Raw genomic sequence first — 25,634 nt, forward strand, 5'->3', positions numbered from 1 at the left:
GCACCTCTTCAGCTTCACCAGGCAATGCCAAATTGTTTTCCAAAGTGGTTGTGCCAACCTGCACACCCAATAGAACTGTATGAGCACTCCCATTGCTCTGTGTCCCCACCAATGCTTGGTATCGTCCAACTTTTTCCTTTTCTGCCATTTGGGTTGGTATGGAGTGTTGCTGAGGTTTGGCATTTCTCTAATTAGTAATGTGGCTCAACATCTTTTCTTGTGTTTATAGGACATTCATGTAGCCTCTTGTAAAAAGAATTTTTGTATATTCTGCCAATTTTTTTTCCTATTGAAATGTTTGTCTTTCTTATCAATGTACAAGCATTAATTGTATATTTTGGATGTGCTTTTGTTGGTTTTGTAAATACCTTTTCACTCTCTTTTGTATTTTTAGCTGAACAAAAGTTTTTAATTTTACTACTGAAAACTTATTAGTTTTTAACTTATCAGTTTCTTTATTGTCAGTTTGTACTTTTGATGTCTTGTTTAAGGAATTCTTCCTTACCCTTGTGGCAATGTATATGCAATGTCTATTGCAACTTCTTTATATATCAGGTTTCTGTATTTGCTGGCTATTTTACTTCGTCATTGCTCTATTGGTCTGTCTCTGTGCCAAAACCATCTTAACCACTCCAACTTTATAATAACGTTCCCTAGAGCAAGTTCCCTACACTTCCTTGTCACTATTGCTGTTGTTACTGTGTCTCTTCCATCTCCTCCTTGTATTCTTTCTTCTTTTGGAATATCTTAGTTATTTTTGCACTAAAGTTATCTACACATTTTAGAAACACCTTGTTAATTTCCAGGGTAAACCCTGTTCAGATTTTGATTTAAATTATATTATCAATTATGCTGTAAAGATTTCACATCTTTGTGACATGGAATCTTTCCATGATTGAATGTGGTATGTCTCTCCCATTTACTTAGAACTTATTTAACGTCTTTCTATAAAGTTTTATCATTTTTCACATAAAGGTCTTGCACATCTTTTGTTAGATTTATCCCTAGGTTTCTGTTCTTTTGAAAATAGTATTTTTTTTAAATTCTCCTTTATAACTCTCTATGGCTAGTGTATAGAAATGCTGCATGAGTTCTGTTTTAAGGAAGATAGATTTTCAGTTACTCAGGGTTGACACTGGCATGTATGTGTCAACAGGTACCAGGTAAATTAGATATTCAGAGCTGATGCTCAGTGGTACACAATAGCATGGCTGGTGTTGTTTGTTGTACTGGTTACAAAAATATTGAAATACTGCCCTAGTTAGGCCCCCTGATGTCTCCCCTGCCACTCTGGCCATCCTGACCTCTCCCTCTGGACAGGTCAAGACCTCCCCAAGCTCCAGACCCCACTGACTTTAACACCCAGCACAGCACGGGGTCTTGGGGACTTGCTCCACTGGAAATGCCAGTGTCTGTGCTGATGTTTTGATTTCCATACCTTGCAAGTTGTTAAATATTTTTAACATTACCTCTGAGGCTCATATGTTGGTGCTAACATAAACACCAAGGATGAAATATTAATCTGAGTGGTTTTTCAACCAGGGGTGCAGAGAGCTCAGAAAGAGGTGATCAGCTTTGGGGTTCAAGGAGGGAGTCAGGAGATCTGAGCTGTAACTAAGAAGATTATGTTCAGACCTAAACATTTGTACCCCTGTAATATGCTGAAATTTAAAAAAATTTAATTTAATTTAAAAAAATGAAGATACTGTTCAGCACCTGCATCTGATAATCCCCACCAAAATCTCCACAACCTCACCACACTCCTCCACTGGAAGTTCCAGCAGGCACGTCAAATGCAACACATTTCAGACTGAACACATCATCTCTATCTGCTAAATCTACTCTCTTTATGACTTCCCTAATTAGTGGAAAAGCATCTTAAACCACCTTGTCCCCTACAATAGAAATTCTAGACTCTGTCTAGAATCACCCTAGACTCTGTCTAACCCTTATTTCTTCTTTTTTATTGCTTACCAAGATCTGTCAATTCTATGCCATAAAAACACTCTTGAATCCGACCTCTTCTCCACTCCCACTGCTGCTGTCTCCTGAATTTTGGAACAGTTTCCTAACCGGGCCTCCAGCCTCCTTAGTTCCTCCAGCCCCCCTCCACACCACTCCCAGCATTCCAGTCCCCACCCGGTATAGTAGCCTACTGGACCGGAGGGCAGTGGGAGCCTTGGCAGGAAGCAGTGTTTTATCACCACACTGCAGAATGGTGCTAACACAAAGCACATTGACTTTGAGCTGGCTTATTATTAGGTTTAAATTCTCTACAATGCACCCCTCTTGCCTACACCCAGCCAGTGTTCCCACTCATTCTCCTTGGTATGATGCTGGATATAATATGATCTGCCTCAAAGACCTTCTGTGAAGGTTAAATGAAACAATGCTTGCTGAGAACTCCACCCAGGTCCCTGCACATGGTGAGCACTGTGTCTATGTAACAATTATTAATGATAACACTGTTATAGGTTCCCCCAGTCCTGCAAAGCCTTTCAGGCCTGGCCTGGGTCACTCCCTTCCATCTTCCTTGAACCCCATTCTCCAGCTATGCCAGACTGTGTGCTCTGCCTTAGACGCACCAAGTTCTTCCATGTGTTCCCCATGCAAATGCCCTTTACCCCACCTAGAATGGTTTTCCTTCTTCTTTGTCAATTCATCATTTAAGATCCGGCTCACAGTCATGCTTTCTGTGAAGCCTTCCTGAAATTACCCACACAAAAGGAATGACTCCTCCCCTGTGCTCTTACAGCCCTCTGTTCATATCTTCTCTTTAAAGCCCGCCTTGGCCGGAAGGCCCGGAAAGGAGAGCCCGTATAATGCCCATCTTTGTATTCAGAGTCACCAAAATTGTGTCTGCCCCATAATAACTCAATACTTGCAGGATTTTGCTTGTTGGCTTGTTTTATTGGAATGAATGGACAAATGGATGAATAAATGGGACTTCACCCTAAGTCTAGCAAAAAATTTGGGTAGTGACAGTTTTGGTTATTTCATGTAACCTGATATTGGATCCCTCATTCATTTGCTCCAAGAAAAATATTCCCCAATACTAGAATACCTGTTTTCCTAGGGAATTGATTTCAATAACTGAAGGAAAGGCGGTTTCAAAGCCGGGAGGGCGAAGAGTAGGTCAACTCTGTCGTCGCAGCCGTCCCTGAGAGGGCGCTATTCCCAAATCGAGCCCCCAGAGGCGGGGACAGCTTTCCCGCCAGACGCGGCCGCATCCCTTGCGCCGGCCGCCGCAGGTCCCCCGCGGAGCGCCTGCCCACAAACATGGCGGCGCCCTGCGCGGCTTCTCGTCGCCGGGGCCGTGGGGCCCGCCCGGCCTTGCCAGTACTCGCGGACTTCCTCTGCGCGCCGGCTTTCTGCCCAGCCGGCATTTAAATCGGCGCCCGAGGCTGCAGGATGCTGCTGCGGATGCGGAGCTGTCCGCGGGCTGCGCAGCGCCGCCGCCTCCCCTGAGCCGCGTCGGCCGGGCAGCAGCCAGCCGAAGCATCCCTCGGCTGCACGCTGGGCAGAGCGGGCGACGGCCGGGCAGATCCGGGACCCCGGCATCCCTGCAGGCTCGCCGTTACCTTCCAAGCTCGCAGCCCTCCTCCTCCAGCCCAGATCGCTTTTTCCTCCCTCCGGCCTGGGCTGCTGATGCGGCAGGGGCTGGGCTCGGTCCCCGGAGCAGGAGAGCGCGCTCCCGGCCCCCCGAGCCGCGCGCCCGGGCCATGGTGCGGCTGAGCCCCGCGCTCCGGTGAGGCGGCGGCGCGGCCCTCCGCAGGCGCCTTCCCCCGGGCTGCGCGCAGGCGGCCGGCGGCGGCGCGATGTTCAGCTGGCTGAGTAGCGACGACCGCCGGAGGAAGGACCCCGAGGTCTTCCAGACGGTGAGCGAGGGGCTCAAGAAACTCTACAAGACCAAGCTGCTGCCCCTGGAGGAGCATTACCGCTTCCACGAGTTTCACTCGCCCGCGCTGGAGGATGCCGATTTCGACAACAAGCCCATGGTCCTGCTGGTGGGCCAGTACTCCACTGGGAAGACCACCTTCATCAGGTGAGCGGGCCCCGGGTGCCGGCAGCCCACCCGCCGCCCAGCGCTCGGTCCCTCGGCCACTCCCGGGGCTACACTCCTGCCGGAGGACAAATGGGAAGCCTTCAGTTGAGGCCTCTGAAGAAATCCGAGTGTGCGGGCATTAAAAGCTTATCCCACAATTTTTGCTGCCCCACTCCCCATCCCACCCGGTGCTTCTCCACTTAGCGCTTGGCTCCGGTGGTGGATGTGAAGTGTTCAAGTTCAGAGTCATCCCTGGTCTCCCCATTTTATGGATGCTGAAACCGAGGCCCAGCAGGCACTTGTGGGGGAGCTTCTGGTCTCCAGAGCACCAGAGGTGTCTTATATCCTCACTTTTTAGGGTCACATCCTTCATGGTCAGGACCACTTCCCTTTGCCTTTTACAGGGCTTGGCACTCGAATGGGGGCCTTCCAGTTGCAGCTGAGGGGCTCTGATGGGAGCAGGCCTGGGAATGGAGGTGGGCTGGGGGGCCCTGTGGCGCCCTGCCTGGTGGTGCCACCTGTCCGTCCTTCTTTTATCATTTTCCTTCTCTGAGGCAGAGCTCCTATGTGTGCATCTTGGAGACTCGACAGAAGCAGAGTCCAGAAGCAGAATGATTCCTTTCTTTTCTTTTCTTTTGTCTTACTTGATCTTAATGGCTCAATAATAATATTAAAGACTTTTAAAGGGAGAAGGGGTGTTGGCATCATCTCATCCAGCCCTTTGACTTTGCAGGTGAGATAACAGAGGCACAGAGAAGTGAAATAAATCATCCAAAGCCCTGTAATGGGTGGGCAGCAGATTGGGCTGCAAGTCCTAGATGCATGCAAGGAGATGGTTGGCAAAATGCCTGTAACTTGGAAGGCAAGTCATCCATTTCCTTGAATTACAGAATCCTTGGGCTGGAGGGATCCTCAAGAAGTCCACTTGTCCCCCTGCCTACAGAGAGTGCCTCATACTGTCACCACAGTGATGCGAATCCTTCCTGTCTTTAGGGAGCAAGCTCCTATCCAGTCATCAGTCCACCTGAATGTCAAGGCCAGGCCATTTTTCCTCGAGTCATTTACAGCCATTCCAGACTGTTGAGGGTGATGTGGCCCTCTGAGTTAAGAGTCAGGCTCCTACAGCACTAGAATGGGGTTTGGTGTCCCCCCAAAGTCAAGGGTGCTCATTGCCTATAGAGGGTTTGAAAGCAGGGGTCCTCTGGTTCCCAATCCTTGGCTGTTTGAACATCTGCAACATGCAAAGTCCTGTGCTTTGTTTGTTGAGGAGAGCAGAAAAGTTAACAGCCTGTTTACTGATTTTCTAGGTACTAATTTTCTCCAGCACTAAGCTTGTAATACAAGCCTTCTGGGAGCAGGAGGTATACCATGCTAACATGTCATGTCTGAACAGAACACCAAATTGAGTTTGTCCTTGTGAAGTGGACACAGCAACTTTGGTTTCAGAAGAAGTTCAGGACCTGCAGGCAATGGGCCTGTTGGCTCTTGTCTATCTTATGTTGGTTGAATGGCAAGAGCCCTTAGAGATTAAGCTAATCCATGGCTTCTTCTTAAAAAGTGAGCACATTTGGAAATCTGATGAAAACTATAGACCTATCATTAGAAAAATGCACGTACATCCCAAGTTTGCATATAATGTTGAGGGTCCAAGAGCCATCCTTAGACCTTAAGGTGAGAACCCCTGATCTAATCCATGTCCCTTGTTGTCTTAAACACCAATTGCTGCCAAAGGCACTTCAGAGCTACCTGTGTTCTGTACAAGGTTTCCTTTGTGATCTCTGTCCTCCACCAGTTTACGTTTCATGGGAAGCACAGGCTGTTTGCAGACTGCTCCTGCCCTTGAGCATCCTTCCCTGGCTCTCTGGAGAGACCTTGGTTGCAATTCTTAGTACGTTATTTGGAGCTTCTCCTTCTTGGAGCACGAGCACTTATGAGGCAGCATCCATGCCTGAGCATCTCTGGGGCCTTGCCCAGGGTCTCAGCTATGGGAGGCTCCCAACAGACATTTCGCAGAACAGGAGGGAAGATAGGGAGAGATAAGTGTCCCTGGGGGCAGGGTCCCCAAGCAGCAGCCAGGTTTAAGTGCCTTTTGTCTGAGACACTCTCCTGGCTTTGCCTGAGTCATCACTGGCTGTTAACTGGGTCTAAGAAAGCGCCAGAGTCCAGTTGCCACAGATGATTCCTTATCTGAGGGAGACAGGAAGGCTGGGAGAGGCAGGTCTCTCTTCTCTCTTATCTTCCAAGTACAAGAGGTCCCCCTCCCCACTCATGTTAGTAACTGAATTTAGAAAAAAGCGCTGAAAGCTGTCTACCCTTGAAGGAGAGTTAACCAGCAGGGTAGGAGGGGTTGTAACACAGGGAACCCTCCAGAACAAATTATGTATTTTTCTTTCTGCTCATCAAATTCAATGAACAGTTATTTTCTATTATAAAATTCAAAAAAGTACATCTGAAGAAAAAAATCACCCATATTGGTCATAATCCCATGACTTAGGGGAAACCATTTTAAATATATATATATATATATATATATGTGTGTGTACATTTTATTTATTTATTTTTGCCCAATATTTCTGGTTATTTTATAACACAGTAGAAATCATGCTAGATATAATTTTGTATGCTGGCTTTTTTTTTCACTAATAACATGACCATTTCCTATATAATTAAAAAAGTCTTTGTAAGCATTATTTTAAACAGCTGCATAAACATCTCACTGTATGTATATATAATTATTCATTTAACTAATCTACTTCTTTTGGATGTTTTAGGTAGTTCCTAATTTTTTGCTATTGTAGAATCACTCTGAATATTTGCGCACGTATTTTTCCACATATTGGACTGTTTTCTCAGAGATTCCCAGAAGTGGAATTACTAGGCCAAAGGTTGGGCAGAGTTTTATGCTTAAAATTTTTTTTTCTTTTTAATTTTTAATTTTTGTATTGAGTCATATTTCACAGTTGCTTTCCAAGAGGGTAAGTTGGTACTACCTCCCTTCCCCAAATCGAGTAAGGCTCCCTGAGTAGGAGTGCCTGGGTCTCAGCATGTCCTGTCCTCTCTGCCTTCCCCCATCCCTGCCTCTTGCCTCGATTCTCAATTCTTGTCTCTGTCCCAGGCCTGAACCTATAAGGGGCCTTTCCCAAGGAAACAAAGACTTGTCTCTTCCTTCCCCCAGTTTTTGGCCTTTTGCCTCCTGGGTGTCCATCCACTTTCAGTTATATGTGCTTGCCACGGGGGCTATTTCTTGTCTCAGGAAGAACACACAGAAAAGGACATTCTTCTAATAACTAATTAATGTGCTATGATCTCTGCCTGAAATAACTTCCTTGGCCTAAGGCCCGGCAACCCAGAGTAATAAAATAAACAATAAATTGGCTTGGCGGCTCTCTCCAACACAGACTGCCTCTTTGGAATACAGTAGCTCTGTGTCCCTCTGGCCCTGGCAGCCTTTCCTCCTGCCTCTGCTATTTTTCACCCCTTGCAATTTCTCTTACTGGCCTGCTGCCGCAAATCCCTCCTCCCTTGGACCATTTGGCCTCTGGTCACTCCTCCTTGCTGCCCACTTGTCATGGCGCCTCTATCCTGTGGGTAGTGGAGGCCACACTGGACGGTGGCAGGGCTGCAGGAGAGGCCACAGGGGCTTGGCACTGTGGCCTGGGGCTGCAGAGCTAAGCTGCAGCGTCTGCGCAGGGGCCGCTGAGCTGGCCTGGAGGGTTGCATGGGCCTTCTGTAGTGCAATGTGGACCCTGAGACTTGAGCACGAGGTGGGGCTTCTGGGGCGGGGAGCGCTGCCCCACGAGGGCTACTCAGCTGGCACTTTCAGCCTCTCCTACTCCATCGGGAGACTCTGCACCCCCTGCAAAGGTAACAGGCCTTTGCCTGTGGCTGCACCAGCTCTCGTCGGCACCTGGCCTCCCCACCCGGGCTCTGCAGCGTCACCATCCAGGGTAGACCCACTGACCTCTGCGAAGTCCATCCTTCCAGCCACAATCCCTGCAGTACCTCGGTCCTTGTCCGCCCTGTGAGGTCAGTGGTTGTCCTTTGTCAGGGCTCTGATCTGCTGGGTCCCTGAGCGTCACCCGAGGGAAGAGAAGGCCCAAGGCCAGATGGTCTGCCTGCCTCGGGTCCAGTTCCAGATCTGCCTTGAGAGTCAGGTGTCTGGAGGTCATCAGGAAAAGCACTTACTGGGAGAAGGAAGACCTCTGGGGAAAGGTCTCCATCCTATTCCCATGGGCAGGGGGACCAAGGCCATGGACCACAGTCTGAGTCAGCAGAACCCAGGCTCCTCCACTTACTAGCCAAGGGTCCTGGTTAGGAAGGCCCAGCTGAGGTCAGGCCCCTACCCTTTCCCACCCTCACTTAACGTTGTCTCTAAGGTGTGAAGAATGATAACTTCCCCACGGCACCAGTTATGTTCCAGGCACCGTGTGTGGGGCTTTATCATTCCCTTCCCTCTTTCTAGCTCCCTTCTCTAACAGGAGACTTAGAGGCTGACCCTTGGGTGGGGCGTGGGGAGCCCTTCTCCAGCACAAGGTGGAGGGGATCCTGCCTCCCCGAGCAGCTGCTGGCTCTGCCGACAGTTCCAGGTAGTGCCCTGGGCAGGTAGGCTGGCTTGTCGCAGGGGAGGGTCAGGCAAGGGAGGCTAGCAGGGGGCTGGACAGTCTGGCCACCAGATTCTCCTCCTGCTGGAATCTCTTCATCCCATGGTGGAGGGTACTGTGCTCCAGGGACAACAGAGCTGACTCATACCTCAACTTGGCCACCAGGGCCTCCCAGCCACTTTGTCACTGTGTCTGCCACATACGTTACAGTCTCCGTAGGATCCTCTGAGGCCGGCAGGGCTAGTGTTATCTTGGGCTCGGCCAGTCCTGTCCCTCTTTAGGCTTGTGTGTCCCCATCTCAGCTGTTCCCACCTAGGCTTGAATTAACTTTTCTTTTTTTACACTGCTGTGGGAATATTTTCGCCTGGCAACGGAGGCGATCTGTCTCACTTCCCATAATCAGTGCATGAGATTCCTCAATAGATTTTCCTTTGGGAACACAGTGGTGGCTTTGTTACAGGGGCACCAGTGCTGCAAGCCATACCCACATGTCTCTGAGAATCTACCCAGCCCCAGGTTCTCTGCTTGGCCCGACTGTGCTCCCTGGCCTTGCTGGTGGCCTCGTTAGACTCACTGTTTCCCCAGACCCATGTGTGGTCAGCAAGTTTTGGGTCATGTGGTTTTAGCAGGACAGCAGGCCCAGCCTGAGGCCCTGGCTCAGCTGCCTCAGGCTGCGGCACCTTAATCCCAGGAAGCTGCCCTGTTAGGCTGGGAAGCCTTTGTTCATCTGCTGAGTACAGCGTGTCTCTCTGAGAGATGGAATTTGAGACGCCTGCGTGAGGAAGATACTCATCCCTGCTGTTTGGCCCTGTTCATTCTGGGCGTCTTTGAGGCTGCCTCAGAATGGTTCTTTGTGCTGCTGTCTGTTTCCGCCTTCCCTGGAGCCTTTGATGGTGTCCCTTCGCTCCCCGCCACTGCCCATCCACATTTGCAACCCCCCTCGCAGGGCCCTACTTATAGCATCTCATCCAAGCTCTCACCAGGCCAGGGGCTCCAGCAAGCAAGAAAGGATGGGGTTTCCCGTCTTGGAAACCTTGCTTGCCAGGGGAATCTGATCCTACTGTTTTTAAATCCCCAAAATGTCCTTTTAGAGCCCATGGGCCTGGGGCCTTCTCTGGTCACCTGATATTAAATAGCAATAGCTTTTGCATGCCACACCCCAGTCATTGAGGCCAAACTGGGAGCCCAAGGGCTGATGTCATGGACATGAGTACATTCCTGGGACTGTGGGCCCTAAAGCCTCACCCCATACCCCAGGCCTGGTCCTGGCCAACCTCCTGCCCAAACCGAATTCCTTTGTGATTCCTTCTAGTTCCATGTGAGGCTCAGCCCTTTTGGCCTGTCTATAGAGATGGCTGCATCACCTGGTCAAGGGGGCACCTAAGGCAGGACATGTGGTGCTTAGGAGCATGAATTCTCAAATCCAAGTGCCAGGTTCCAATCCCAGCCCTGCTAGTTATGGATTGCATAACATGGGGCATATTGTTTTCACCCTTGTCTCATCCTGAAAATGGAGTGGTAATCTAGGTGTCAGGTACTGGTTAAATGCTTCACATCTGTTACTAATTTAATCCTCAGACTACCCTGTAAGTTAGGTTTCTTATTAGGCCCTTTTGATGATGAGAATCACAGTGCTCACATCAGAGTGCAGGTGAAGATGAAATGGGATAATCCGTGGAAAGTTTAGAACAATGCCCAGCATACCACAGGTGCTCAACCATTCTGAACTATTACCCCACATGTTATGGAGGGAGGTACTGAAGTTCGCTGAGCTAAGTACTCTCTGAAGGGCGTAGTCCTCATGGTTAGAGAAACCAGGTCAGCGTGTCCCAGACGCTCCCAGGAGGCCCTGAAGGAGCAGGTGCTCTGTGAAAGCAGGAAGTCCCAGCATGCAGCCGTTGTGATTCACTTCATCACAAACCCAGAGCAGCTTTCGAAACGATCCTTTGGCCATAGGAAGTCCTGTCCTCATGCCCTATTTGTTGGGCTGTGTTCTGGAGGGATGGGGGGCTTCCCAGGGCACCCTGACACCCACCTATGTGGCGGCGTGGCCCGCCGGGCATCAGTGCCGCATGCTCTCGGCACATCCACAGCCTCCCCCGGGGCTGCGTCCCCTGCCGTGACTCCCCACCCGAGTCCCGCCATACACCCTTACATTTGCCTGATACCCAAAGGCACAAGAGATGGGATAATTTATTCCGGTTAGGTACTATACAAGGCATTTTGAATGTAGTCTCTTCTCTGAAAGGTTGAATTAAATGGATAATGACACCAGAGAGAGATTGAAAGGTACACAGTCAGCTCCTGTGATTAAAAAATAAGATCATATATGTGCAGATATGTGTGAGCACATAATAGCATAGCACTTGTGTGCATGGAACATTTCTAGAAAGAGGAAGATACAAAGTACAGATACCTAGAGAGTAGGATCAAAAAGTCTAGGAAAGTGTTGGAGATTGGCTTTCTATAGTGTGCCTTCTATACTGTTCGTGTTTTGCATCATGTGTGAGCTAAGTTTGTGTTAAATAATGAACCGGATAAATGAATAATGACCTGTGAAAAGGCAGCAGGGTCTGTGGACGGTCTAATTCTAACTGTGCCTTAGTGCAGGTCCTTCAGCAGGTTCCCTTCCATTACAAAGTCCTCGTATAGAAATCGGTCTCAATCATGCTTTATTTCTGAGACCAAATCTTGCTTTTATCCCCGTACGGATTGAAAGAGAGAAAGAAATAAGGACCAAGAATAGAAAGGATACTTTGAGTTCAGCTGGCATTCCGCTTCCTCTACAGAGTTCTGTGGACTCGTGGTCCAGCGGTTGTCTCTCCCGGCCACGAGATCTCACGGCCCTGGATCTGCCCTCTCCCCTGACTCGAGTATCGTCTGCCTTCTAGCAGCCGTGGAGTGTTGGTCGTTGGGCAGAATGCCTGTGTTGTGACCGTGCTCTTTCCACCAGGTACCTGCTGGAGCAGGATTTCCCAGGCATGAGGATTGGGCCCGAGCCCACCACAGACTCCTTCATTGCGGTGATGCAGGGAGACACGGAGGGGATCATCCCCGGGAACGCCCTGGTGGTGGATCCTAGGAAACCCTTCAGGAAACTCAATGTCTTCGGCAACGCCTTCCTGAACAGGTGAGTGTGGAGGGGAACAGAAGGCCGTGGGGTGCTCTCTTTTCTTCTTCTTGGAGTATTGGAAGTGAAAGGACAAGAGCAGGGTCTTGGGAAGCCTGGTGCCTTTCCATACCCAGAGTTCCCTCATTGTCCCTTGTTCCCTGGGAATGTAACTGGATCAGTGGCCATTGTGAGATGCGGGATCTGCCAATGCTAGGCTGATTCCTCCTGATTAAGGAGCAGTGAAGGGTACAATGACGACTTAGATCACATTCCCCTACCTTGCATCTCCCCCTGCCCAGTAACATGGGAGAAGGATACTCTATATAGTTCCCAGCATTTGCTAAACATACCATGGCTAGGATTTGCATCCGACTGGAAGGAGGCAGAAGGTTCCATTTTGTCCCTGGATATTGTTTTTACTTGGTGGAAAGATCCCCGGACTTAAGAGGGAAGCCTTGGGTTTGAGCACTGACTCTCCTACTGAACCACGTGACCTTGGACAGGTCACTTCCCCTCCCCTGGCGTAAGTTCAGAGGTGCAGATACCAAGATGGTGGTGACAATTTGAGCAGAGAAAGTTCTTGGGAGTGCCTGGCAAGCTAGCTGGGGCCTTCACATTATATTCTGCTTAACATTCTAGTTAAGGCCTGTCCTCTGTTCACACTCGCTATGCTTACAAATCCAGTTTTACATATGTTAAACTGCACTTCATAATTTTAAAACTACTTTTTCTAATTGGAAGTATTTGGAGTAAAAGCAAAGAACATAGGCTTAGGCTTCAGGTAGACCTGGGTTCAAATGCTGCTTAGTACTGTGGATCTTGAACAAGTTACCAAACTTCTTTGTATCTAACTTTTCCCATCTGTAAAACAGGATGATAGTAATATCTTCTTTCAAGGAGTTGAAGGAGAAATAGGTGAGAAAATGGACAGAAAACACTTTGTGCCTGGCACACAGTAACCAATAAGTTGTGATACTGTTATCATGCAGTGTTCATTCTATTTTCTCCCTGGTTATTCCCTGATTATTCAGGGAAGGAAATAGGAATTCGTGGCCATTTTTCAGTTGTAGAAGTTGAGGCTCTTTGCCCAAAGGATTCTCAACATCTCTGATCCTAAGTGATATTTTTTATAAAGCTGTGAACTTGCCTGTGACCTTTCTTGTAGTGACATGGAGTCAGCAACACTCTGAGACAGGACAGGGAGGGACTGCAGTGAGCAGAGGAGGGGTCATGCTGAGATACCTTAGGAAATTGGCCTGGCGGGGAGGGAGCCCAGGAATTTGGCTTGTTTATGTAGAGAATGAAACTTCGAACTCAGTATATGTGGAAGATGGAGGTGGTAGTGGTGGCAAGGTGCAATGGGACAGGTGTCCTGGAGACCAGGAGTATCTCTAATACCTGGGGCCGAGTGAAGAGGTCCCGGGCACCCAAAGTGCTGAAATGCAGAAATGGCTGGGGCTGGGACAAGCATGATCCAGAAGAATGAGTCGGCAGGGCCGGACAGTGGCAGGGACAGCTTAGGGAAGGGGCCGTGCATTTGATTTCGGACACATCAAGTTTGCAGTGACTGTGAGTGCGCTGAGGAGCATCATCCTGTCTGAGCCGGGAGAGGAGGGAGAGGAGGAGCGGGATCCCAGGTGAGAGGAGAGAAGAGCCTGGGGCAGATAAGAGATACCTGGGCCCATTGGAAGAGAGAGACACAGGCTTAGTGGTTAACCCCATTTGGGGATAATTGTGCTTGTAACGATAATAGTACATTGTACTATATGTAATAGCGCAAAGTCTATCATGATAACGGAATGTGTGTAATTGCCGCCATAGGCTGGTGCATTCCTGAGAGCTGAGAGCCCTCATGTCATAAATCAAACCCAGCAAATCTTTCTGACTCTTGTTAAACCTGTTGAAACCAGGAGGCCTGTGAGGTGGGGTGGAGCTGGTTTGCCCTGGGTAAAGGCATTTAACCTCTTTGAATGTTATCATGTTCATCTAGACAATGATAAAATGCAAATTTCCCTAATCTCTTCCTAGAAATGTTGTATAAAAATAATCTGAGGAGGAAAAAAGTATATACTGTAGTTATCTGCAATTGTTTATAGTAGTTACATTTAGGAAGAGGAATCGCAGAGGGAGGAGGGGTGGAGGGGAGAGAGACCTTTCGATTTCATTGTATATCTTGCTGAACTGTTTATCTTTATTACCATCTGCATTTCGTTTACAAAAAATAATTTATAAAGAAAATATATATGAAGGTGTTACAAAAAGAATACCATGCCCGTGATACCATTCCGGGGTCAGGAATCTGTGTTTAAATCTGTGGTTTCAATCAATGACACGTTCAGCCTGATGAAGCTGATGCAGCAAGACCCCGCATTTCAGGAGTGACCTTTCTGGCGTCTGGCCTGGGGCGTGGACTTCAGTAAGGGGAGAACTATGGCCGTAGGAGGGGCTGTTTCTCTTCTCCCTCCTGGGTGCCCTGCTAAGGGGCAGAATGCATGTTGTACTTCAACAGACACTCGGCCCCTAGCAGCCTTGGGCTCTGCTCTGTGTGGGAATATGAGGCCGAATCCAGCGTGGAGATCACAGTCAGTGATACCCAGGCAAGAGCAATGACAGGGCTGATGAGGCGGTTATGGAAAAGCTGGCATTTGACATGGGCATTAAGTGATGGGCAAAATCATTTTTTTACACTAAAAGTGTAAAAAAAGGACATTCCAGACACAAAACTGAAGAGAGAGAGGGAGAGACATACTACAAGCAGGGAGGTTGAGCGAATGCGGCTTAACGTAGGCACCTATGACCAGGAGATGGCATCTTGAGGTTCCGTGATTTTCCGCAGGAGTGCTCAACAGCTGAGATGGTGGATGTTTAGGTGGACTGGGGCCTGCCAGGCATGTCCATTGGTATGACAATAGGGAACGGGAAGACCTTCTTCCTCATGCCGCCAGCTTCGCTGCAGCCCGCACAGGGCTGCTGCATTGTAGATTTCTGGGTTCCCGTTTCTGTGCTGCAGAGTGATCCTCATCAGCGCTCATCAGCTCTCCCTCCCCTGCTGCTCTGGAATGCGGCTTGACTGCTCTCCTATAGTGATGTTGGCCTTTAGATGCTGGAATAAACATTCCTGGGTGGTGTGACCCATCCTTCCTGGCCAGCTCCTGTACCTTCTCCTCCAGGAAGCCCTCCCTGGAAGCTGTCTCCCTGCCTTGGATCTTCGGAACCCTTCCTCTGACTTCCCTTGGGATGCTGGTCCCATTGCACTTTGTATTATGGTTGCCTAGGGATAGGCCTCCTCTCCTCCACCAGGCTGTGCTCCTTGGGGACAGGGATTGAGACATCTTGGTTTCCCCAGCAGCAGAGGTTTGTGAGCATGAACCATGGCTGCCTCAGGATCACCCAAGGAGCTTCCTCAAAGTACAGATCCTGAGGCCCACTGCTGGGGCTCTGCAGCTGGTCTGCTGCCTGGGAGTCTGCATTGTAAGCCTGCCAGGCTGGCTTAAAGTGCAAATTTCCAGCATATTACTATCTTGCAAGAGTAGGGTATGGGCAACTATTCAGTGACACCCCAGTTACAAATGAGGACACATACAGAGAAGCACAATGACTTTGCCAGTGAGGATGGAGTCAGGAGGAGGAACCCCACATCCTGACTTTGTGTGCAGTGATGGTTTGGGACAGACCCTCAAAGTCCTCCTGTCCCTAACCCCTAAGGGTTCATTGCAAAGAGGAGGTGAGGGGTCCTTTCATTGACTATTTAATGAAGCTGAGGGTCTGAGAGGGGCAAGCTAAGTGTGGCCACTCAAAGCAGGGAGGTAGCTGACCACGACCAACAAAGGACTTGAGGACACAGGAATCAGACCAAGGCTTTGGTCACATATGGGGACAGGCTGTTGCTATGGAGTAACCCTGGTGAGGCAGCGTTTTACCAAACGTACCTGGTGCCTGGCACTCTAAGATGGGTCTTGGGGAGAGATAAGCAGACTGGGGTTCAGCCCCAAGTCCGGCGTCAGCTACACCCAGGACTCAGCAGGCCCATGTGAGCTCAACCTGCAGCGTACAGCTGTGGCTCACCTGGGACAGAGACAGGTGGTCGAAGTCAGGGGCGGGGTCACGGAAGGCGGGCCAGCACTCACCTGGCTTTCCTCTAACCGTGCAGGTTCGTGTGTGCCCAGCTACCCAACCCCGTGCTGGAGAGCATCAGCGTCATCGACACGCCGGGGATCCTGTCTGGGGAGAAGCAGAGGATCAGCCGAGGTAAGCGAGACGCCGAGTGGGTGCTGGCTCCGGGCTCCACGGCACGTTCACTTTCTTCCATACCAGAAGGGAACCCACCCAGGGCCTTGCTGTCCCTTGGCGAGCCAGCACGCCTCCTGTGCTGTGTGGGGCCATTGTACTGGCCCAGTCCTGGGCAGGGGCCAGTGGAACAATTCAGGTCCACTGTAGCTTGGGAGACAGCTGGCCTCAGTCTTCTCATCTGTAAAATGGAGACATCAGTATCTGCCTTACCTCTGCGGGTTCATTCATCCAAGAGGCACCTTCCGTGGTCTGACCCTGGCTGCCGAGGGCATGCGGAGAATCTCAGCTCAATAGAATGAGTGCTCTGGGTCAGAAGAAGAGGGACTCGGGCCTGTGAACACACTGAAAACTGTTCACTCCCGACAAATGGGGGTAGGTGCTCACTGAAGGAGGGGGCCCAGCACGAGGGCTGGGAGACAACTCTGCAGCCCGACTGGCAGGGGCTGCGTCTGCCTCTGCCACTTCCCAGCATAGTGCCCTGGGTAGTTTCTTTGCTTCACCTGCTTTCTCTGCAAAATGGGGTGGGGTGGGTGGGGAATAATACTACCTGTCTTACAGAGTTGTTTGAGGATTAAAAGAAATAATATAGGTAAAAAGCCTCCATAGAAGTAAACACGATCATCATCATTACCCCATCCTTGGTTTTTCCTAGCTCTGAATTACCAGGCTAATGCTGTAAAAAGCTAAAAACACTGCTCGGAGCTTGCCACCCCCAGCCTCTCCTGGGGGAGAGTTTGCTGTGGCCCCCACCTTTCTGTGCCATGTGCTGTGTCTCTGGCAAGAACATCAGATGATGCCACACCCGCCCCAATATGGGAGCTAGCTGCTGGCACTCAGAAGGAGCCTCCTCGAAGGAATGGCTTGGGATGCACAGGGTTCCTGGGAAGCAGCTGGGACTGTCGCCTGACTCGACTCTAGGTGACCATGCGCCTCCCGGCAGCGTGCGCCTCAGCCCTCTGTGAACTGTGGCTGCAGCTGGGGCACGTGCAGGTCTGTCCTGCCCATGTCTGTGCCACCATAGTGGGGGCCCAGGGACCCCTTCCCACAAGGGCATGGCCTGCCCAGGCTGGCACCTGCCCACACTCAGGCCTCCTAGAGGAGAGGCCACAGCCTCACCGGGTGACAGGCCAGTGTCCCCATGGCTGTGTACCAACGAGGTCCGAGGGGTGAGGCCACTAGTGCCAGAACTGGGTGTCTGTCCAGCGCTCCTGTGAGCCGGCTGAGTCCTCTCTGAAGACAGCAGCTCTCTCCCGGCGGGGGCGGGTGAGGGTGCAGGGCCGGGCTCGGCTCTGGGGCCACCGTGGCTGTGTGTGAGCGACCTGGGTGCAGAGGGAGACTCGAGGGCCGGCTTAACCCCAGTCAGCGCTAAGGGAAGACGCGTCCTGGGCCCCTGGTCCTGGAGTGGGCGGAAGGGCGCTGGGCAGGAGGGCACCGAGGCTGGGCATCCTGAGCAGGAACCTGTGGGGAGGAGGGGGAGGGACGTGAGAAACTGTAGCAGCCCCTGTAGTTGGCGGCCTGTGAGCCCTGGGATGTCATAGTGTCCCCTGGGAAGGGGCCTGTGTCGCCTGGCTCCCTGCCTCTGAGCTGTGTTGTTGGAGGTGAGGGGGAGCTGGGACCCGCGGGAAGAGAGGGCATCTCACCCTCCTCCTGGCCTGCGTGCCCGTTGCAGGCACCTGTCTCCCTGCCCGGGGCCCTGTGGAGGGACAGCGTGCGTGCTTCTCTGTCTTCTGTTTGTTCCCCTGAATACCCCCTCCCTCCTAACCCCCACGACACACACCCAGCGGGTTCATCTGGGGCTCCTCCTGAGTTAGCCTAAAGGGGACTTACTGTGCCACTCGGGCAGCCCAGGTCTCCTCAAGGAAGGCTGGGGAAAGCCAGCAGTTCTCAAGCTGGACGACTTTGGGCCGTTTGGGGCAGGGTTGGCACGTGCACCTGCAGGGCTGGTACAGCCTGACAGGCGGGTGCTGAGGACTCCGGCCTCTGGGGTTTCCAAGGGCACTGGACTACGAGTTTAGAGTTCTGGGTTTTAGAACCTCTGCGTGTCTCAACGGGTCATACTTTCAGTGTCCCCATGTGTAACAAGGGATAACAATATGCATTGCGTAGCATTCTTATGAGATCCATAGACCACAATGGAAACAGAACTGCAGCTCTGGGTCTGGGCCTGGGTCTGGTAAGCTCCCTTATCTGTCAGTCAGGGCTGCCCATTATACAACCCCTGGGTAATCTATGTGAATGGTCCCCTTGTAGTTGTGCAGTGCACAACCTGTGCCGCTGTACATTGCAGCTAGCTCCCAGGGCCTCCTGCCTTCCTCAACTCCTATCCCATTCCATTCTTTTCCTATTCCTCTACCTCTGTACTACTGCCTTACCCAAATGAGGTGCTTGGCGTTCTTACCTGTACTTCCTCTCCTCTCCCACCCCACACTAAGCACCGGGTTCTACCCACCTCTGGGAGAAGTGATAGTCCCATGAGTGGCTATGCAGGCGGGTTTGTTCTTTGCCCTGCTGAGTCCAGACTATAAATGCAGCTGCTGGCAGGAGCAGCCTGTGATAAAAACAAGAACTGGGAGCTTGGCCACCAGCACTGTATCGCCAGTCTGGGGCAGTGCTGACCTCAGGAGATCAGGAAGGCTGTGGGGTGGGCATCGGAAACCCCCAGTTGTCAGCGGGAGTCCAAAGAACGTTTGCAGCGTGCAGAGGCCCTCCCCATCCTTCCTCACCATCAGTCACGGAACCCGCCGTTCTGGTTTAAACCTGCACACATAGACCTGCCTCCGTGCACACACACACACACTTACCCACAACACGCACATATACACACACCCACCATCACATACACACACACACCTCCGCTCCTCCCCCAGCCCCCTGCCCCCCTTACACAGCGTGTGTGTAGAACTAAACTCGCTTTGTCGTGGCTTCTTGCCCGGGGCTTTCAGAGCTCTGAGTTTGGCTGCAGAGCAGATTGGTCGCTACTTACCTTCCTTGGGCCAGCCCGGGGTGGGACAGGGTCCCCCTACCTGGCGAAAGTCCTGCACACTGCGCCCTGCACAAGGGCATACAGAGCCTGAAATCCAGCCCACATTCCACTCACCAAGCCACATGCCTGGTACAGGGTTGCGTCTCTCCAGAAAAAAAGGGCCTCATTAGCAAGACAGTGTAGAGGCACGGATGGGCCACACTAGGCTGCCCATTCTGGGGAGTGAGCTGATCCCACCCTTTGCCCAGGCTGGGCAGGGGGGGTTGTGGGGGGAAGCTGAGTCCAGGAGGTCCCAGGCCAGCGCTTGCCTCTGGATGAGGATGTGCTGGGCGGGCAGGGAGGCAGTTCCTGGAACATCCTGGCAGGATGTTCCTGGCCGGGGCTCATTACTGGGAAGCAGCGAGGATGCAGCAGAAGTGGGAGGCTCCGGAAGGCTGAGTGTCCTCAGCTTGGGACCCGCATTTCCTGGCTGCTTCCCAGCTAGAGGTCCCCGCAACCCCACCCTAGAAAAGCAATCTCTGGGGCTGGATGCTCACATCACAGACTGCATGGCTGGAGGCTCCGCCCAGCAGACCTTTTCCTGCACAGGTGAGCTCAGCAGGCCAGCGCAGGGGAGGGCTTGGCCAGGTCACGTATCTGCAGTGGGAACTCTGGTCTCCTGACTCCCAGTCCAGTGACTTCTTAGCACATGTCACTACCTGCCCAGGAAGACGCAGGGGGTAGGAATGAGGGCAAACCTCACATCTCCCAGTTTCCTCTGGAGGTCTTGGGGCTCAGACACTGGTGGGCCAGGCTGGTCCTCGCAGCCTCGCTTCCCCAGCCCATCCCGGGCACCTTCCCTGGAGTCCGAGCCTCCCCAGGCTGATACACACGCTTGTGCAGGCACTTGCACGCCAGGGCAAAGCAGCCGGTCCTGACACCCTTCAGAAGTCCTCACCAACAGCTTTGCGGCCGTCGGGCAGCCTGTGACGACCTGCTTAGGCCACTCTACAGTTACTTCAGGGAGGCATCTAGTGTGGCATTTGTCCCCCATTGTCAGCCAGACTCCTCCCACATTTTGGAAATTGATGGCTTTTTATTTCTCCTTTGCTAAAATGTCTTTAAATCTTGACAGAGATTTTTTTGGGGATGGATAAGACTTTTTATGTGCCCACTGCAAGCAAGTGCCTGGTTGAGGGCTCAGACTCCGAGCTGCCGGCTCACGGTGCTGTGAGCTGAGAAGAGAGGTGGACTGCAAGGCAGGGATCCGGGTTCCAGGCCTGAGTTTACTGCTGCCTGGCTGTGTGAGCCTGGACAAGCCCCTTACCCTCTCTGTGCTCCCACTCCCTCCTCTGTAAGGTAGACGTGCCCTATTTACCCGCCTATAATGCGGGGTTATGAGCATCAGATGAGGTCCTGCACAAACGCAAAGAAATGCACGGCCTTTCAGACCCTGGAGGAAGTGGTAGGTGATGCAGGAGTGGCCTTGCTTGTTGCGTTTGTCTGATTGATTTCCTTCTGCCTGGCATCACTTAGAATTGCTTTCTCTCCAGTCCTCTGGCACCTACGGTTGGGGGGAGCACAGATCCCTGCAGGCTGCCCAGTTTCCCGGCCTGGAGCCTGCCGACCAGATCTCCTGGAGCCACCGGGCTTGCTCTGAGAAGTCCAGGGCTCCTCTGCTTTGTCTCCTGGGGCTCAAGTCTCCCCATCCTCTAGTCGATAGTTCATGAACTGTTGGGCTGCTGTGGGTCTCAGAGCCCCTCCTGGGACCAGGGAGAGGAAGGGGGCCTGTCCCTGGGCCTGCTGTTCACCCCAGACACTGGGGCAAAGTCTCGAGACTGAGGCCAGCCCCTCCCTCCACTGTGGATCTTGTTGCCATGGCTCTACCACAGGGTCCTCATTCAGTCCATCATTATTATGCCCATTTTAAAGCTTAGAAAGTTGAGGTTCAGACCTGCCCCAGGCCACATAGAAAATAAATGGGAGAGCTGACCCTCTGCCCTTTTCCTGGCAGGGTCCCGTCTGTGCTATCTCTATCCATTCTAGATATGCTCGTAAGTCCCAGCCAAAGAAACAACTAAATACCCACCCTACAAGTCACATAGGCTCTGCCTTAGCCAGGGGCAGGGAGGCTGAGCTGCCCAGGAGCCCCACAGAGTCTTCACTGGGCAGTCACCTGCACAGCCACACCCGGCGAGCAAGCCCCGGCATTACTCAGTTTGTAAGGTGATAGCGGCTTGCCTGGGCATGCAGACTTTGCAGAAGTGGGAGGGTGAGCAGGCGGCCTCTTTGCTTCTAGAGGCATAGAAAGGGTTCCTGGAAGCCATCAGCCTTCACGCCGGCAGCCCTGGGGCCGGTGAGACAGGACTCCAGCCTTCTTTCCTTGCTGTGCCTTCGCAGGCTTTCCTTGTGTCTAATCTCCATCCATCCTACCGTCCTCCCCACCCCCACACCCCCAGTCTCAGAGCAGGGAATTGTGAACTGAGAAAGGAAGCTCAGAGATCATCCAGCCCAACTCCCTGGTTTGACAAGCAAAGAGACCAAGGACCAGAAAGGGGAGGCTGCTTGCCTGAGGACACACAGCAAGCTAGTGCCTGAGCAGAAACGGTCAGTGGGCTCGTGTAGGCCAGTGCTCCTCTGGTGACCCCGTTAGAGCACATCCCATCTCATGGAAACTGACACTTAGACGGAACACTTTATAAAGGGTCTGAGGCGATAAGAACAGCCAGGGCCAGAGACCAACAGTTCCGCCTACACCCTCTGATTTGATTTGAGCCTCACCATAGCCCTATGGCGGAGCCACTGGTGGGTTCCAATTTAGAGACGAGAAAACAGGCCCAGGGATGACTTGTTCCCTGTCTCCCAGCTGTAAAACGTGGACCAGGGCTCCCAGCCCAGCGCTGTTCAGCAAACACTGACAGAGCACCTGCTGTGTGCCAGGCGCCGTGCGGGGTGCAGGAGAGGCCGAAGAGGGTGAGGTGCTGCCCTGCCCTGCCCAGCTCCCCATGCGGGGAAAGGGGGATTTCAGTGGGACGAGCAGCAGACATATGGGTGCTGCGAGACCCCTGAGGGCAGGATGGGGACAGGCAGGCGGCTGTCCTATTCCAGCAGCACAGACAAGTTTGTGTCCTCAGCCCCTTGTCCCTCCTTGCAGACTCAGCCTCGTCGTACGTCACTTGTGTCACCAGGGACTGGAGTGAGGTTGGAGGATCAGAGCCTTTTCTCTTCTCTGCCAAGTCTCTGGTGCCTCTGCTGTCCGCAGCCCATGGAGGGGGGCTACAGTGCCAGAGCGCCTACCCACCTGGCCTTGGGCCTTTCTCTCGCCCTCTATACACCTCCATTTCTGGCTGCCTGCGCCTGTTCTGAGCAGCTGAGCCACAGCGCGGGCTGAGATTTGCTGGCCAGGTGGGAGGGGCACAGCTGCCCTTCCCAGCAACCCTCCCAGGGGCTGCCCAGCCACAGCCAAGATCCCAGCTGGGGAGTAGTAGGCAGCGGGCCCTGCCGCCTCCCACCCACTATGGGGGGCAAAGCGTGTGGCTGCAGGCACCAGAGCAGCAGAGCCATGGCCTGTTTCCAGAGGTGGGGGCTGCAGAGGGGGCTCAGGCTGCCCTGATTTTCTGAGCCCTCTGGCTCTCTTCCCACCCACAGCTGGTTGGGGGGGGGGCGGGAGGGGCTGCCTTTGGGAGGTGACAGCAGCCCTGCCACAGGCTGTGCTAAAGGGAAGATAAAAATAGGCTGGAGCCATCCCTGGGGAGGGAGGAGTGCGGCTGCTGGCACAATGCTCCTTGCAGTGAACCCAGGGCCCTGTGGCCACGTCCAGTCCTGGCCCCACCGCTTGCGGGCTTTCCTACTCTACTTCCTGAACATCAGCCTCCTCCTCTGGAAGTGAGACTGGCACTCCTCGCGCTGTCCACCTCACCAGGCACCATGAGGGTGAACGGAGGTAGTGATGTGACCGTCTCGCCAGCCACAGCAAGCGCTGAACTGGGAGTTGGAGAGCTAGGGGTCGTGTCTGCAGGCTGCTCGGTACAAGCAGGCTGGTCCTGGCTGGGTCACTAAACCTCACAGAGCCTGTGCGAGTGTCTCTAAGAAAGGACTGATGAGGCCCTGCCCCCTGGCTGGGCAGAGCCCGCCTCTGAGGCACTTTCCCGGGCCTTGCCCCTGAGCTGAGCGGGCACTTTGTCTTGAACGAGCCACTGGATCTAGTTGATGGCAGGCCCTCAAGTACATGCCATGCAGGGACCTTTCTCAGGTGGTACTTGGATGACACTAACCCAGCTCTGCCCCTTCCTGAGCCTCAGTTTCCCTATTTGAAAATCAAGAAGTTGGGCAACTGATCCCTAAGCTCTAATTGAGGTAGGTATTGACTGAGCAGCTGACAGATCTTGGAGAAATCACATGGGAATGACAATACCTGGAAGCACTTCACTTGCCAGCATCCAAGGGAGGGTGATGCCGTCTGTGGTTGGCTGAGTTCTCTCGCAGTCACTGGGCAGGCGTTAAAGACGGGGGTCCTCGGGGGAGCTTCAGGGCAGCAGGTTTCCCGGTTCATGCTGAGCCCCTGTGATGATGCTTCACATTCCCTGAATACGTGAACACCCCACCGGGTGTTCAAAAGATGCCACAGGGGCGGAGGGGAAATACTTTTAAAACCTAGGTCCCTTGCCTCCATCCATCCTCATCTGCCACCCCATCTAAGGCTGTAGCTTGCTCTGAGATGACAACACTCCAAGCCAGCTCAGAGCAGCAGTTAATAGCATGGACTCTGGAGCCACCTTCCTGGATTCAGTTCCCAGCCTCACCACCTACCAGCTGGGGGACCCTGGACAAGTTCTTTTACCTCTTTGTATCTCTGGTTACTCCCTGGAAAAATGGGAGTAATATTAGTCTCTACCACATAGGGTCATGTGAGGATTAAAGGAGTTAATGATTACAACGTACTTAGACTAGTGCCGGGCACCTTGTGAATGCTACATAAATGCCAGCTGTTATTACCGTTATGGTGGACCAGTGGGTCTCAAAGTGTGTTCCTCGGGCCAGCAGCATCAACATCTCCTGGGAGCTTGTTAGAGATGCCCCACCCTTGACTTGCTGAATCAGAAACTTTGGGGATGCTGGCGCATGCCGGAGGCTGAGGCAGGAGGATTGCTAGAGGCCAGGAGTTTAAGGTTGCCGTGAGCTAGGCTGACACCAAGGCACTCTATCCCGGGTAACAGAGTGAGACTTTGTCTCAAAAAAACAAAACAAAACAAAACAAAAAGCCTGCAGATTTCTTCCAGATCCATGATGGGTATAGTTTGAACCATCATCAACATCTTATGTTTTACCATTCCATTGTGTTCGGACCTTGGAAAGAATTCGAGTCTTTCTATCAGATTAGGTGTCCAGATTTTCTTCCCTGGCAGGGCTCCTGGCTGCCAGATACAACAAGCAAGGGTAGGGGCTGTGCTTTGTGGGAATAATGTTGATAACAATAACTAGCATTTACTGAGCATCTACTAAGTGCTGGGCTCTGAGTGTACATAATCCTCATAATTCAAACAACTAGGTACTATTATGTATTATGCCCATTTTTAAAATGAAAAGACACTGACTAAGAGACATTGAGTCACCCAAGGCCAAACACTTGTAACGTGGAGGAGCCATAATTTGAACTCAGATCTGGCTCCTGAGATTGTGTCATCTCTACTGCCCCTGACTGCCTCTCCCCAAACCACTGCCCTACGCCCCAAAGGCCCCTGCCCTGACTGTCCCTCTGCCGGCAGGGTATGACTTTGCGGCCGTCCTCGAGTGGTTTGCCGAGCGGGTGGACCGCATCATTCTGCTCTTCGATGCCCACAAGCTGGACATCTCTGATGAGTTCTCGGAAGTCATCAAGGCCCTCAAGAACCATGAGGACAAGATGCGGGTGGTGCTGAACAAGGCCGACCAGATCCAGACGCAGCAGCTGATGCGGGTGTACGGGGCCCTCATGTGGTCCCTGGGGAAGATTGTGAACACCCCGGAGGTGATCCGGGTCTACATCGGCTCCTTCTGGTCCCACCCCCTCCTCATACCCGACAACCGGAAACTCTTCGAGGCGGAGGAGCAGGACCTATTCAGGGACATCCAGAGTCTACCCAGAAACACTGCCCTGCGCAAGCTCAACGACCTCATCAAGAGAGCCAGGCTGGCCAAGGTGAGGCGGCCCCTGGCAGGTGGGCAGCCCGGGCGGGGCCAGGAGCTGGGGGTCAGTTGCAAGAGCAGAGGGTTGTCACCTCCACAACTGGGCTGTTGCCTGCCCGTGTGAGAGTGTCCTGGAGCCACTGCATCATGAGTGGGGCCAGGAGAGTGTGGTGGCCATGGTTACAGGCTCTGGGGTCAGATGGCCAGACGGAGCCGGACTCCCCTGTTACTGTCTGTGTGATGCCCAGCCCCGGCAAGGCCCTCAGCCGCTCTGTGCCTCTTTCCGCCTCTGCAAAATGAAAGGATTGTCAGAGGGGAAAGTGGAACAAAGCCCGTCAAAGCCCTTGTTACAGTGCTCAGCACTTTAGGAAGTGCTCAGCTAACGTCAGCAGCGTGACATCCCCAAGCACCTGTGCCTCGACCTTAGCTTCACCTCACCTTGCCCAGGTGATGTTGAGA

At 52.4% G+C, this 25,634-nt stretch overlaps 1 protein-coding gene across 2 annotated transcripts in view; it reads left to right on the forward strand.

Annotated features, from left to right (window-relative positions):
- The first annotated feature begins 2,999 nt into the window (after positions 1 to 2,999).
- The window catches only part of EHD3 (EH domain containing 3), a 29,738-nt gene continuing 7,103 nt past the window's right edge, over positions 3,000 to 25,634 (forward strand). Inside the window, exons 1-4 of one of the 2 annotated variants that reach the window (XM_012788367.2) lie at positions 3,006 to 4,045; positions 11,600 to 11,776; positions 15,909 to 16,006; positions 24,776 to 25,188. In XM_012788367.2, coding sequence (XP_012643821.2) covers positions 3,819 to 4,045; positions 11,600 to 11,776; positions 15,909 to 16,006; positions 24,776 to 25,188 — 915 coding nt within the window. In that variant the 5' untranslated portion in view covers positions 3,006 to 3,818. Of the gene's footprint in view, positions 4,046 to 11,599; positions 11,777 to 15,908; positions 16,007 to 24,775; positions 25,189 to 25,634 lie in introns of both variants that reach the window. The other variant, XM_076000650.1, reaches the window with a different exon arrangement.

Source organism: Microcebus murinus, chromosome 3, assembly GCF_040939455.1.
Source record: "Microcebus murinus isolate Inina chromosome 3, M.murinus_Inina_mat1.0, whole genome shotgun sequence".
Taxonomy (NCBI): Eukaryota; Metazoa; Chordata; class Mammalia; order Primates; family Cheirogaleidae; genus Microcebus; species Microcebus murinus.